Genomic DNA, 14,185 nt, shown 5'->3' on the forward strand with positions numbered 1-14,185 from the left:
CCTTTGATGAATTACCTTTCCCCCCCAAACAGATAATTCTTTAAGTTAACAAAATAATGGCCATCCAAAACAGAAATGTATTGTAAAAATAGACAAGGGTAAGTATTGTCCATATTGTGTTGTGAAAATTCTGCACTCTTAAAATGCAAGGCGAAGACTCTCGCCTTATCATGAACTCAAATAAACAATGCACATTCACTCTTATACAACTGTGCTACGAAGCCGGCAGAGTAACATGCTCTTCAAACTCCACAAACGTCAATTTGGTCCATGTGTTAATCAAATACATTTCTGTTATAAAAATAGTTTGGTATAAAATAAGTAATATGTTGCATTTTTATTCAAATTGCACAGTACAAATAAGCTAATATTTAAATTGTAATACTGTTGTAGACATTGAGCACACACAAGTTGAGATCAGCCGGAAAGGAAAATAAGTACCTGAAAGATTAATGTGCATGTTACAACCTGCAGCCAGACTTTCACAATGGTGTGGTAATTAAAATAAATGTTCGTATTTATTTGTTTTTTGTACACCATAAAAATGGCCAAGAAAGAATAACGGGGTTAAGAATGCACAGTTTACATTAATGAGTTGAAAACAGAACTGGTACATGATAGCAGATACTATATACATACAAATTCATTCACGCTGTCAAAACGCATTTACAAATGTAATAAATAAGAACCAATGGAAACATGTTTAAAAATATATATTTTTCGCAAAAGTCTGAGATTTCCGCTCGGTGGCAGTTACTATATTTTTAAAATTAAACCACTACTGGACGACATTGCAGTTCACTCATAAGCCAATACTAGAGATTCAATTTCACTGCAATGTGCAATCGGCTGGTGTTTATATTTTTTTTACACTTATGCTGTACATGTTCAGAGCACACAGAATGCTCTGTCAGATTCTATAGCACACTCCCCAGGAGCATGAGCAATACCTGGGGAACATCTGTACATGAATATTCACAAAAAACATACATTATATGTACACGTGTTTAATACAATTTTTCTGTTACATCAGATAACATTTTTGTGTTCACCCGAAATGAACAGCTGCAGTTCCATTACCTCCAAAATGTTTAAACCATTTTCTTTACCTCTTTTCTGAACCCAGTTCGGCTTCAAACTTACAGTCACCCGCGCTTAAATGCACAAATGGAGCCACCGACAAATCAAGAGATAAGTTACCTAAGTGAAAGTAGTTGTTTGTGGACCACCAAGCTTCCTGGCTTATTAGGGGATCCCTGGTACCACTAACGGAAAGGAAACCGGCGTATCAGATAGAAGACAGGCAGGAGAGAGCGCACCACTAGCTTCTAATAGGAATCTTGCATGCAAAATGCTGCCTCAGTTCAAGTTGCTCAGCAAAATCGATAACAAACAAGGAAATCCAAGTCAGAACAATCTTGATCGGATCCAGGCCTTAATTGTGGGCTGGCGGTAATCATAGGGAACCCTAAAACTTAGAATACCTATGTTAAGAAAGTGAGAAATTGGCCTTGTTTTAGGATGAGAAGGGTTTACGGGATAAATGTATATTTTAGAGGAGGATGCAGTAAAGGACTGAATTAAGTACAAGCCAAGAGGTAGCTAAGAACTTTTCCAAGCTGAGCATTTACTCTAGATGTGGTGCTCTGAGAAGAGGGTATGCTGAAGTTGGTAATATTGTGAATAGCTTGTCACAAGGCGAACAGTGCAGGAGCAGGGTCTTCTTCGCACATAAATTACAAATGGACTTCTCTGCAGATGCATCAAAGAAAACAAGGACATTCCATATGCATGTGGAAGCATCTAGGAATAAAGAGTGCTGAGTTAGGAGGACAACATTATAATTGTTAAAAGAGGAGTACTATTTAATGTGATGCAATGTTAAGATAGTCGACTCCTCTTGATAAAACAAGTACTTTCCGCTTGAGACAAATGGGCTTAGAGAACTATGAGCCTATTTTATCCCCAAAGGATTATACATTTCAAATCTTTTCAAGAATGGACTGGCAGATGGAAAACATTTGAGCAATTAGAATATCTGACCAGATTCAATTTGAATGCTGTTATCCGCCAAATTAAACTGCCTATTAGTAAAGTTGATCAATCACAAAAAGAAAGTGAAGATTCTGGTGTTGGAAAAACAATTAAAGACCTTACTATCTTTGTGATCTAGTTGTATCTTTCCTGGACAAAATTACAAACCCAGCAGCTTAACTGGAATGGTTCACTAGTTTGTAAACTGGGTCTTCCAGAACCACATTGCAAAGTCGAAATGTCGTAAATTAAGTGAGAAAAGGAGAAAATGGCTTGCACAAAAGATTATGGTCCTTTATCCGAGCACTCCAAGCACACAATGGGGCAAGCCCACTCTGGGGCTATAATGCAGTTCCTGTTAAAGATGACTTTCTAGTTTCCCTTTGTGGTGAAGTTGAGTAGAGGGCATGCATGGGGTCACGAGACAACAAGTAAGTAGGGCATATCCAGGCTGCTTTATGTAGCTACCCTGAGCTATAGTCTCAGAAAATATAATCTGATATTCTGGGGTGACATTTCCTCTTAAGATTGGGGTGCCTAATAGGGCTCCTGTACAATAGCAAAAGAAGAAAACAAGAAAGCCAGAAACACTTCTGTGAGTAGAGCCTGTGGAGAAGCTTCAGGCTGCTGATACACTATATTCTGACAAAATAGTGGGTGGCAGATGCTTGTTGATGGGAATATGTCGAGTGAAATAAGTTTAATATTCACAGCTGGTAGATGGTTTCCATAATGATAACTAATTTAAGTAAATGCCTGCCAGGTCACACACGTCATAAGGTAACACTAATATAATAGAAGTTGAAAATAAGGTCTTGAAGAGCAATCCGGGGCTCTGTAAGAGCCAACTTCCTTTCTTCTGCACTTTGAGATATGAATGACTTCAGAAAATGGTGAAAAACAAGTATCATATTTTGGTAACAAGTACTGTGCACAAACTTCAATGACCGAAAAGCCACACTTAACGACAATATAAATTATACACTGTTAAGCAAGTTAGACATCAAAGATGGGGTACATGTGAGAAAATCCTAGTGCAAAGATGGGAAACAAGAGTCTAAACTCTGGCAATATTTCCGTGGGTTAGTGACATGCAAGTAATGTTTCATCTGTCAACCACATCTTCTCTTTCTTTTTAGTGTAATTAGCCATTTTGAAAATGTCCAATTCCTAATTTAATGTATATGGCTCCTGTGCACACCTGTGGGAATTAGGGCTCTCAACACCATGACATCATCTGGGATATCACAATGTTTTTTGTAAATCTCAATCATAATTTAAGTCTGCACTGCCATTGTTGTTTTTTCCAGACTCCCCCCCCCCCCCCCCACAAATACATTCATGATATTTTTATTACATCATCACACTGATTGGAGCCTTATAGAGGCCACTGGGAGCAGGATCCTTAAATTCCTCAACCACTAAAACGGGTCAGTTTCCAAAACTGTCTTTCAAGATTGACTGGATGCGACAACAAGGATTTAGTGCCAACAAATTGCCTCAATTAAAAAAAACAGTGACCATAGTCTGCTGATAAAAGATTATTTGATCTTATTATTATTTCTTATTCATTGGCAATCTCGAAACCCAGGAAGATTTTGGAGCAAAATCAAGGGCGGCGAAATAGACTGGAAGTTTTTTTTTTTTTTTTACAAAGATTGAGACCCTAGTACAAGTATCGGTTAACAGTTCAAAACTAGTGTTAGTCTCTTTTTAGGTAACTGGCTAATTTTGACAAGAGAACTAAGCCTCAGTGACTCACACCCACTGGTTTTTATCCCATGCATGTTTTCAGTTCTAGGATCTGTGGACAAGATAAAGGCGTCTTGAAGCTTTCACAGAGATATGGTGCGATTAAATGTAATTCCACTGCAAACGGCAGCCCTTGTGCCAGGTAATGATATAGGATGAGAAAATACAAAATATATATATATACATATACATATACACATATACATACATACATACAATGTAGCACAGGACTAAGTCCTCTTCAGTCTTCAGAACAAAAGCAAATGAGGAAGATGAACGCAGGAATGGACACTGTACTTTGCTGCAGACCAGGCTAGAATGTCTCTAGCAACCAAAAGTCTTCTACTGAGTTCATAATCTGAAGAAATTTTGCACTGACTGATTCATTTCCACAAACCCACTCAAAGACATACATTTCATGCACAGACTACATTCCTTTTCTTCCTGAACCACTATAGGCTTAGTGGAAGTAAACAGCTGTTGTGACACTGGACCAAGAACAGGGAACATGCACACAATTGTTCAAATGAAAGACTCTTTGGGTTTGAAATGGATTAAACAAATTGCAGAGGCGTGAATAAATTTACATTCGCTTATCGATTTAACATCAGAAAGGATTTTAGTTTAACAGTGAGGGCAGTTCCAGATGGGTTATGTGTGGTATGATGGCCTGAAGGAGTAAAACCACCTTTTGCTCAATACAAGTTTCTAGGTGAACCCTGAAAGTGCAAAGATTGCCAAACCTTAAGATTCTGTCATCCTCATGTTTGTCATAGAGAAGGGTAGAAAGAATGAGCAATAATTCTAAAACGTTAACTAATGTGAGTTTCCTTCTAAACAGGTACATGCAGGCACTTCTCCTTTGATGGTTGTATGCTTTGAGTCTAGACATAAGGACAAAAGTCTTCTGCTTCAAGCACAGAACAGATAAAAATCAAAGACATGTTTGCGTGCATCAATGGCCCGCAAGTGATAATGCTTCAAAATATAATCTGAAAAGGACCTGTATTAGGTATTTCACTTAAGGGTGGAAGAAGTGTAGGGATTCTAGAATGCTTGCTTCCAGTTACATGCCATGACTTCTTTCTACAACAACATTTACATAGTTGCATGCATGTACTTCGACAGAAACAACTAAGGCTCAGTGAACTGTGTAAAGGCTCTCTTTTCGTGTTCATTCCTTCCATATGATGTTCGCAGTAAATAAAATGCAAAGATTAGTAAAGTTGAGTTGAAGAAGCCAGTCTGTTTACTGAGAACAGCACAATGTCTTCAGTTATGGAAGTAAAACAGTTATTGGTATTTATTTCGCCAGCAGTCAAAGTAAAAACAAAACCAGGCACAGAAGAACTAAATCCAAGGGATCCTCCAACATGGATCCAATGTTGAGTTTTTTCTACTATATGTCCATAGGGAAGGATGTGCGGGAAATGTTGTGAAACCAAACCAGTGTCTGTTTCAATGCATCGCCTTTCCAGGGTGTACGTGCTGCAAGAGGTGATGCCACTAATACTGCCACACAATTCTCTCATCTCTAGCTTTGGCTAGGACACACTGCAGTCATAGCTCCCTTCCTGGAAAGGTTCTGCCTGCAGCTCTCTGGACATGTCCTCCTCATGCCGGCTGCTGCTGCTGCTTGTTTCGCTCTGAGGGCTAGCGCTCTGGCTAGCAGAGCTCCGGCTCTCCTCTGCCCTGGGACTTGCTTGCTCTGTTGTTTTGGAAGAGTTCACAGGCTGAAAGGCTTCTGGCGGAACTGGCTCGTCTGCTACTTCACTCAGTTTCTGAAGCTGAGGTTTGATGATGTTTAAAAATGGCTTGTATCCAGGGCTGCAGAAGCAGAATAAAAATCGAATTAGTCATATTAACTTAGAGCATAGTACACACATTAGTACATAGCTAGAAAACCTGTTAGTATGACATTTGCTGCAAAGCCCAAAACAACTACAATAGCTTTAGCACCAGTTCCCAAATATATATCAGCAGTTAATCTATGACAGTTAGCTGAGGAACATAATTTGAATTTGGTTCATGCACAGACTAAGTGTATTAACTGGTGAGAAACGCAACACATTCAAGGATTATTTTATATACAACACGTAAAGAGACCAGACATTAAGAAACCAGTTGTTGCACACACAGCTAAAAGGCGCTGTAAGCAATACAAATATTTAGCACAAAAAATACCATTAGCAAGAAAATGTATATACATTTGGGTACAGATTTTGCATCATGCATCCTTGATATTGTTGAAATATATACTTTGCATACAATTTTTTTAAAATAAAAAAACCTTTATTATATTCATACACAATACACAGCTGTCAGCCTACAACCCAGCAGGCCGGCCGCTATGACATTTAAACATTATGACGTCTCACAGTCAGGCCCCCGGTACCTTGTTTTGGGGTTAAGCGACCCGAAATATAGTCCTGTACATGACGCAGAATCAAAAGACGAGTATTGTAGGTTTTAGTTTTGGAATTTTGATGAACTGAACTAACAACATAAAACACAGACACATGGCAATAATCAATTACAGGGAATCAGAGGGAGAGGGCGGAAGAATCCCACTAGTATACTATGATGAAGCATATGTCTCGAGATGAAGGGCGGCGAGGAGATCGGTCAGTACATACTATTACAAACTTAAGCCTGGAACGCCAACTAAGGGGACAGCGAGATATCAATGGTGTAGTCTTGTGGGGGAGTGCAGACATTCCCACGGTAAGTGTTCCATTGGGACCAAATTCTACCCCATTTCTTAGGTCGGCCCCGGGCCACATAAACCGTCTTTTCTCTGAACATACACCAGTCCATGTTCTCCTTCCAAGCAGTTATCGTAGGTGGTCTGTGGGAACCCCAGAGTTGTGCAATATCCCTCTTGGCCACCATATTACCAAGAGTCGCCCAAAAAGTCTGGGCCGTGTTGTAGTCCGTAGGTTCCCAGACATTAAGAAGGCATCGTCTGGCCTCAGGCAATAGAGACCCCGGTGACTCTTTCCATAAACGCATGCACTCTAGACCAGAAGGCAGCCACCTCAGGACACTCCCAAATGATATGCAGGAAGGTACCACTCATACCACAGCCGCGCCTACATAGCCCAGCAAGAGAGTAACCCATTCGCACCAGACGCGTACCAGTTACATATACACGATGGAGGATCTTCAACTGTACAAAACGGAGGCGGGCGGGTATGGCCACCTCCTTAGGGGAGGAGACGGCCGTTTGCCAATCCTCGTCATCTAGTTCCAGGCCGTCCGCGATCCACGAAGCCCTGAGGCGCTCAAGCAAATCAGCCCTGTTATTGATGAGCTTTTTGTAAATCAGTGATATGGTACTATCCGGCACATGGCCGTCAAGGATACGGTCCTCCAGCGGCGAGGATTGGGGAATCTCCGTCCCCAGGGGGAAAACGGAGGTCAAGGCATGTCGCATCTGAATGTACCAGAAGTGTTCCTTGTCATCAAGCTCATATTCAATTTTGAGCGCCTCAAAAGTCTTAATACTACCACTGGACCAGAGATCCTCCACCTTGCTTATACCAATCATGTCCCATTTATCGAATCCTTTCGTTCTCCACAAATTGCCTAAACGGTCAGAATCATACAACGGTGTCACTCGGGTCAACCTATCACTCCACCCCATAGCAGCATTCGCATCTCGCCACACTCGCACAGCACTTTTTGTGGGGCCAGTCAGGGCGTCAAATGGTTTCTTAGAATACAGTGCCCTGTTAAAACTCCCGCCCGGCAGAAGATGTTTATCCATTGCAAAGGCAGGAGTATGACCGGGGGCGTACGTCACATGATTAACTGCGCATAGCTGCGAGGCCCAGTAGTAGCGTCTGATGTCAGGGAGGGCGATGCCACCGTCATACCACAGCAAAGTGAGTTTGGGTAGGGAGATACGAGCTCGCCCGCCCCAAATCAGTTGCCTCTGAAGGCCCTCAACCTCACGGAAATATCGCGGAGATATAGGATCAAAGCAGTTCTGAAGTGCATATAGGAACCTGGGGAGCGACATCATCTTAAAGAGAGTCGCACGCCCCAATGGGGAAAGGGGTAGTCGTCGCCACCGTGAGACGTCAAGTTTAAGCCGCTGGAGAGGGGCATGGAGGTTACGCTCTTAACGGACGGCAGAGTTCAGTGAGACATGAATCCCCAGGTACCTAAAACCAGTCTCGGCCACCTGAATCGGAAATCTACAGGGCAACGGAGGTAGATACCCAGCCAGAACGTAGACGCAGGACTTAGTCCAGTTGATAACAAGACCCGAGTTCTTCCCGAAGGAGGTAAGAATATCGAAAAGCACATTAAGAGACTTCCGGGGGGAGGTGAGATAAAGAAGAATGTCATCTGCATATAGCGAGACACGATCTTCAAAGTCAGGGGTCCACTGGATACCCCATGATCGAGGGTTCCCAGCGAAGCCACTCGGCCAACGGTTCCAGAGCGAGGGCGAAAAGCAACGGAGACAGCGGACAACCCTGAAGGGTGCCCCGTCCAAGTGCAAAAGTACCGGAAACCCTGCCATTTACCACCACCTGGGCTAGCGGTCGTTCATAAAGGAGCTGCACCCAGGCGATAAATTTAGAGCCGAAACCAAACTTAGCGAGAGCTGCCCAGAGATACGGCCATTCTATTGTATCAAAAGCCATAGTGGCATCGAGGGAAGCCAAAATGGCAGACTCAGTCAGAGTTCCAGCTCTCGCAAGAACGCCGTGGAGTCTCCTGAGGTTAAGGGCGGTATTTCGGTGCGGGGATGAAACCGTATTGATCCAGATGGATCAAGTCGCCGACCACCTTAATCAGTCGATTAGCCAGTAATTTAGCAAGTATCTTGGGCTCAGCATTAAGCAGTGAAATAGGCCGGTACGAAGCACAACAATTGCGCGGCGTATCTTCCTTGTGAATGACAACGATGGTGGCCAGGCGCTGATCAATAGGAAGGAGACCAGTATCGAAAGCCTCGAGAAACATTTCTCCGATGGGGCGCCATTTTGTCGGGCCGTAATTTGTAAAGCTCAATAGGCAAGCCATTGGGCCCCATGGCCTTACCAGATCGAAGGGCACGAATGGCACCAGCGACCGCATCCATCATGGCCCTATCCTCATCAGAAAGGCAGGGTAACGCGATACCGCGCAACAGCAAACGGGAGTCACACTCATCTTTATCGCTCACCGAGGCTTAGACCGTCTGGAAATGGTCCACAAAGCAATCAACAATCCCAATCGGGTCAGATACACGATCCCTATTCGACTTTTCAATCACCGGCACAACTCGATTCGCTCTCTCTGACTTATCCAACCACGCAATGAGCTTACCCGCCTTATCACCCACATCGTAGAGTCTACTGTGCTGCTCCCTATTCATAACTTTAGCAGCGTATGTCACCAGGGCTCTATAGTCGGCCTGCTTCAGAGCTAGGGAGTGCAAAGTTGCAGGGGTATCATTCCCACCCAGGTCACTCTCAAGGACTGTTATCTCATCTTCGAGACGCGCTAATTCTTCATGTTTGGCCTTCTTAGCGGCAGCAATCAACGACAGTGAATAACCCCAAATAACAGTTTTGAAAGCCTCCCACAGTGAAACAGAAGAGGAGACAGACCCCACATTTTCAGTAAAGTAGCAATCAATGGCCTTGACCAGCTCAGAGCGCGTCTTGGGGTTTCGCAAATACCAAGGGTTAATAGGAGCAACTCTACCCTCACTACCTACCCCAACCGCAACCCTTAGCCACAGGGGAGAATGATCAGAGATGCCCCTAGGGAGGTGACGAACCTCTCGAACGGAGGAAGATTGGGCTGACGGCAGTAAGAAATAATCAAATATAGAGAGACTACCGTGGGCCCCAGAATGGAACGTATATTGTAGTTGCGCGGGGTGTAGCATCCTCCAAGCATCCACTAATCCAAATGTTTCCAGCAGTTCAGAAAGCCACTTTTGGAAATTCGGTAAGTCTGTGGGCGGGTAGCGATCAAAGTTGCCAGAGACCACAGAATTAAAATCCCCCCCAAGAATAAGGAGACCATCAGGAAGCCCCAGCAGAAGCCGACCAAGATCAGCATAGGTAGTGGCCTGCAAACCCGGGGGGACATATATAGTAACTATAGAGAGCATCTTACCCTCCCATCTCCCTGAAACAGCAGCATATCGACCCCTATCATCAAGCATTATCTCGTCTATTTCAAGGGGCAGAGAGGATCTAATCAGGATGCCCACCCCTCTGGAGCCAGAGGTGAATCCAGCATGAGCAACAAGCCTATACCCACGTCTATCCAGAGCCCGGCAAGCATTCCCTATCAGATGGGTCTCCTGCAACAAAGCAATATCAGGGGACTGGCGTCGAAGGAACTGAGACACAACTCCACGTTTTATCTTGTCCCCCAACCGATTAACGTTCCAGGACAGCAACTTCAACTCACCACCCCCATCCGGAAAAGGACCGCAGCCCTACCTCCCCGGAACCCAGCAACAGAAGGATAAAAGCAAAGCATACAGTGCCATGTAAAAGAGACAAATACAAAAACAATAACAATTCCCTCCCCCCACCCCTCAACAACTCCCCATGACAACAACCCCCCACCCTGCACCCCTGCGTACGACTCAAGAGCCACCCCAACTTGCAGTGTGCCTGTCGCCCTCTCATAACTACACTACATAAAGAACCCAGAGGAGGAAAAGAGGCAACCCAACACCGAACTACCTTCGGGCTCACCGAACAATAATGAAACAAATGGCATAACTCAGCTGATAAGTAGTAACAAAAAACCAGACGTCGAGAACCACAATGTCACTCCTGGGTCCGATGCACCCCCCTCTGCTCCACCGGGGCGTCCGTTTAGATAGTCTCTTTTAGGCAATGAGTCAAGCCAGTCGCTGGCGCAGTCTGGTCGATCAAAGAAAAAGGTCAGTTCCTCATATTCGATGCGTAATCGAGCTGGAAACAACATGGCATACTTAAAGCCCAAGTCCCGCAATCGCCTCTTCACTCCCTGGAACCCATCCTTTGTCGCTGGACCTGAGGAGTAAAATCCGGGTAGATGTTGACAGTACTATTGTCGATCTTCAAGGGGCCACGACCCCGGGTGGCTGAAGGATAGCATCTCTATCCCGAAAATGGAAAAGCCTTCCAATGATAGGCCTCGGGGGGGCCCCTGGTTAATCTTCCCACCCGGGAAGCGATATGCATGTTCAACAGCGAAGAATTTGCTGAGCCCAGCGGGGTCAAGATAGTGGAGGATCAAATCCTCTACAAGAAGGTAGACGGTGATGCTCTCGGGATTTTCTGGCACTCCCACCAAGCGTATGTTGTTTTGCCGGACCCTATTTTCATGTTCATCCAATCGTCGGGCCATCAAGTCGTGCGACGATCATAGGTTGCCGATTTCCGACTGTGCGTCCGCCATATCAGTGATAAGACTAGAGGTCTTTAAATCCAAGGCCTTAACCCTCTCATTAGTCTTGGCCAGATCAGCCCTGATAAGTGTAACATCGACAGCCACAGTATCGATCTTGGAGGCAAGAGCCTCATACTGTTGTCCCATATCAGCTTTCATCCCAGTAATGGCGCTCATAAGGTCCTGGAGAGAAACCTCCGATGGCGCAGTAGAGTCCGTCCTGGGGTCCGCAAGAGTACGGCCAGTACTGCCGGGGGCACCCTTTGGTTGCGTATAGCGGTCCATAACATTAGTCTGAGTAGGTCCCCCACGGATCGGCGTCTTTGTCCTGCGCCTCTCGAACTCAGGTTTGGAAGCCATATTGGAATCTGTGCACTCAAGGGGCCCTCTGGACCTGGTGAAAATAGCCGGAGCTGATGGGATACAGAATCAGAATTTCTTTGGGCCAAAACGGCAGAATGCAGATCGAGGAAGAAGTCAAGGGTAGAGAGATGTGGCAGGACAACACAGCGGGTCGGAGCTGCACCGACTTGGGAGCCGAACCGCTCGTAGAATAGTCAATCAAGGGGCCGAGGAGAAATCGAAACTGAAAGTGACAATGAGGCCGACTGGGGAGATGTCCCTCAGGCCGTTGTTGTGGACTTACTCCTCGGCCCACCGAAGCAGCAGAGTCCCGGGTCCCGATCGGGGTGGGCCAGAAAGATGAAGTTGACGTAAAATCGGCTCCCGACGTCCAAATTCAATTTTTGAAAGGATAGTAGAGTCAGCAAGAGTAGATCTTCAAAAGCCCATAATAATAATCAGGATATTATGAGGATAGTCGCGAGAGGGCGGCGCGGGTCCCGGGAGCCCTCTGCTTACGCGACCATCGTAGACGCCCGCGTAGCTCCTCCTTGCATACAATTTTTGAGATCATCCAACCATTGATGTCCACAATCAATCAAAATACTTTATTTGGCTCAATTGAGCCATAAAAGTCACATCTCAGAAAAAATATATACATTAAATAATAATACACACTTAAATCTCATAAAAATACTTTGATAAAAGTACAGATTTATAAAATCCTTAAATAAAATCACTGGTATCCATCCAATGAATGAAAAAGCAACTGTATAGAAAGAAATTTTAGTATTTTGATCTTGATCTTAGGGAGCTTAAAATATAGTTCAAGACAGCCTAGATCCCGCTTTTATTTCCCAGACCCTGCAAATAGGAGAAGGTAACTGCATGAAATCTGGAGCCCAGTGCGCGCAATACTGGGCACAGGAGCTGCCTTCTTTGTTGGGAATAAAGTGGAAAAAATAAGAAAGTGCATAGTGCTTTGTTCAGCTGGAACTTAACAGTGACAGAGGGGAGGGTTGGAAACCAAAACGCCTTTGGTAGGAAAGGCTACCAAAAAATGTACAATTTTGAGTCAGAATCTTGTCAAAAAAAGTGTCTCTTGCTCACAGTTAGCTGCAAATAACGTGATGCGCGTGCTGGCTAGAAATAACTCCTCTCTCCTCGCAACTGTTTCCTAATCGTACCTCTGCCTATGTTGGAGAAAGAGTTATTTTATTTAGGTTGAGGTAGCGCTAGATAAAATAGCTGGGTTTGATAAAATGCTGGAGTACCCAGACTATCAAAATTCGTTTGAACATATTTGAGCCAAGGGATATCTAAATAATTATCCAAATTCATACAATTTAACAGGATAGATCTACGCAATTTGGCATCTGGATTTTTCCAAATTGGCTGCCACAATGAAAGGGGTTGTAATTTGATGTAATCTCCTAAACAGTTTAAATCTACCTCATCATGGTAAAATGACGCTGAGGTTGAGTTGCCAATAATCTTCTTACAAACCTATTTTGTACCGTCTGTAGGGCTTGACAAATTGCATGCCCCCGGATGCCCACACCAAATGTTGCAACTGGTACACATTTGCTTTTTAAAATGCAAAAATTGCACTTATTGGTTTGTGTCCAAGCATTTTTGAAAATCTAAAAACTCTATCAATTGCCCTTTGAAATTGCAGTACTCTAATATTCTGTAATTTTTTACATTTCTTCACCCCCAAGTGCCAACTTCCTAGTCTTTGACAATTTTGGGCCTTCATAACATGACTTGGTATGGTTAGTTTTTAAACCTTAAGCATCTGTTAAGACTTGAAGGCCATGTGTTGCTCGGGTAATAGGAACAACATTATCTGTGTGATGTAAAACAGAAATTTTTCGTAAGTTGATCTAAGGTATAGCTTTACCATGCCTTATGAGATGATCCGCCAATGACTTAATATAGATAAAAAAAATAAATGGTGCCAGGACACAACCCTGTCTAACCCCAGTTACTAATGGAAAACCTTCAGAGAGATGCCCGTTCATACTAAAGCATACTCTGGCCTTGGTGTGTGCATGAAGCCTGGGAAGCAGAGAAATAATTGTGCCATCCTTGCCCAATTCTGACATTATTGCCCATAATCTTGAATGGTCCACTGTATCAAAGGCACATGTCAAATCCATAAAGGTAAGATAGACACAGCCTCTTTTGGCCTTTGTGTATTTTTGGACTATGAAAAAACAAATTCTACTGTTCCCAAGCCTGGGCAAAACCCAAACTGTAAATCTGGTCGCCCCTGAGTCTATCATGTCCAGCCCTCTAATTTGCCCAATAAAACCCTCCCTAAGATCTTAACCGTACTCTCCAAGAGTAAAATTGGCCGATAACAATGGGGCTGACTTTTATTAAATATAGAAATGATGATAGCATCTTCCCATGTTTTGACCAAGGGGCCAGTGATTACACTTTTTAGGACATTAGTTACAAGAGGTGCCCAGAAATGTAGAAAAGATTTTAAAATGTCTGAAGGAATCCTATCAAGTGCTGGAGCTTTATCTATTGCTTAAATAACATCAGCAACCTTGATGGATCTACTCAATTCCAGACTAGCAATGGAATCGCAGATAGCTATGGCATCAGTGCCTTGTGTAAGGGTCTGTACCATTGGACCAAATAT

At 43.8% G+C, this 14,185-nt stretch overlaps 1 protein-coding gene across 2 annotated transcripts in view; it reads right to left on the bottom strand.

The window, feature by feature from the left end:
• Positions 1–5,064: 5,064 nt before the first annotated feature.
• Positions 5,065–14,185, bottom strand: part of RIC1 (RIC1 partner of RAB6A GEF complex) — a 979,735-nt gene continuing 970,614 nt past the window's right edge. For both annotated transcript variants that reach the window (XM_086961422.1, XM_086961421.1), the window contains exon 26: positions 5,065–5,613. In XM_086961422.1, coding sequence (XP_086817548.1) covers positions 5,331–5,613 — 283 coding nt within the window. In that variant the 3' untranslated portion in view covers positions 5,065–5,330. The remainder of the gene's footprint in view (positions 5,614–14,185) is intronic.

Source organism: Lissotriton vulgaris, chromosome 3_1 (genome assembly GCF_964263255.1).
Source record: "Lissotriton vulgaris chromosome 3_1, aLisVul1.2, whole genome shotgun sequence".
NCBI classification, from domain to species: Eukaryota; Metazoa; Chordata; class Amphibia; order Caudata; family Salamandridae; genus Lissotriton; species Lissotriton vulgaris.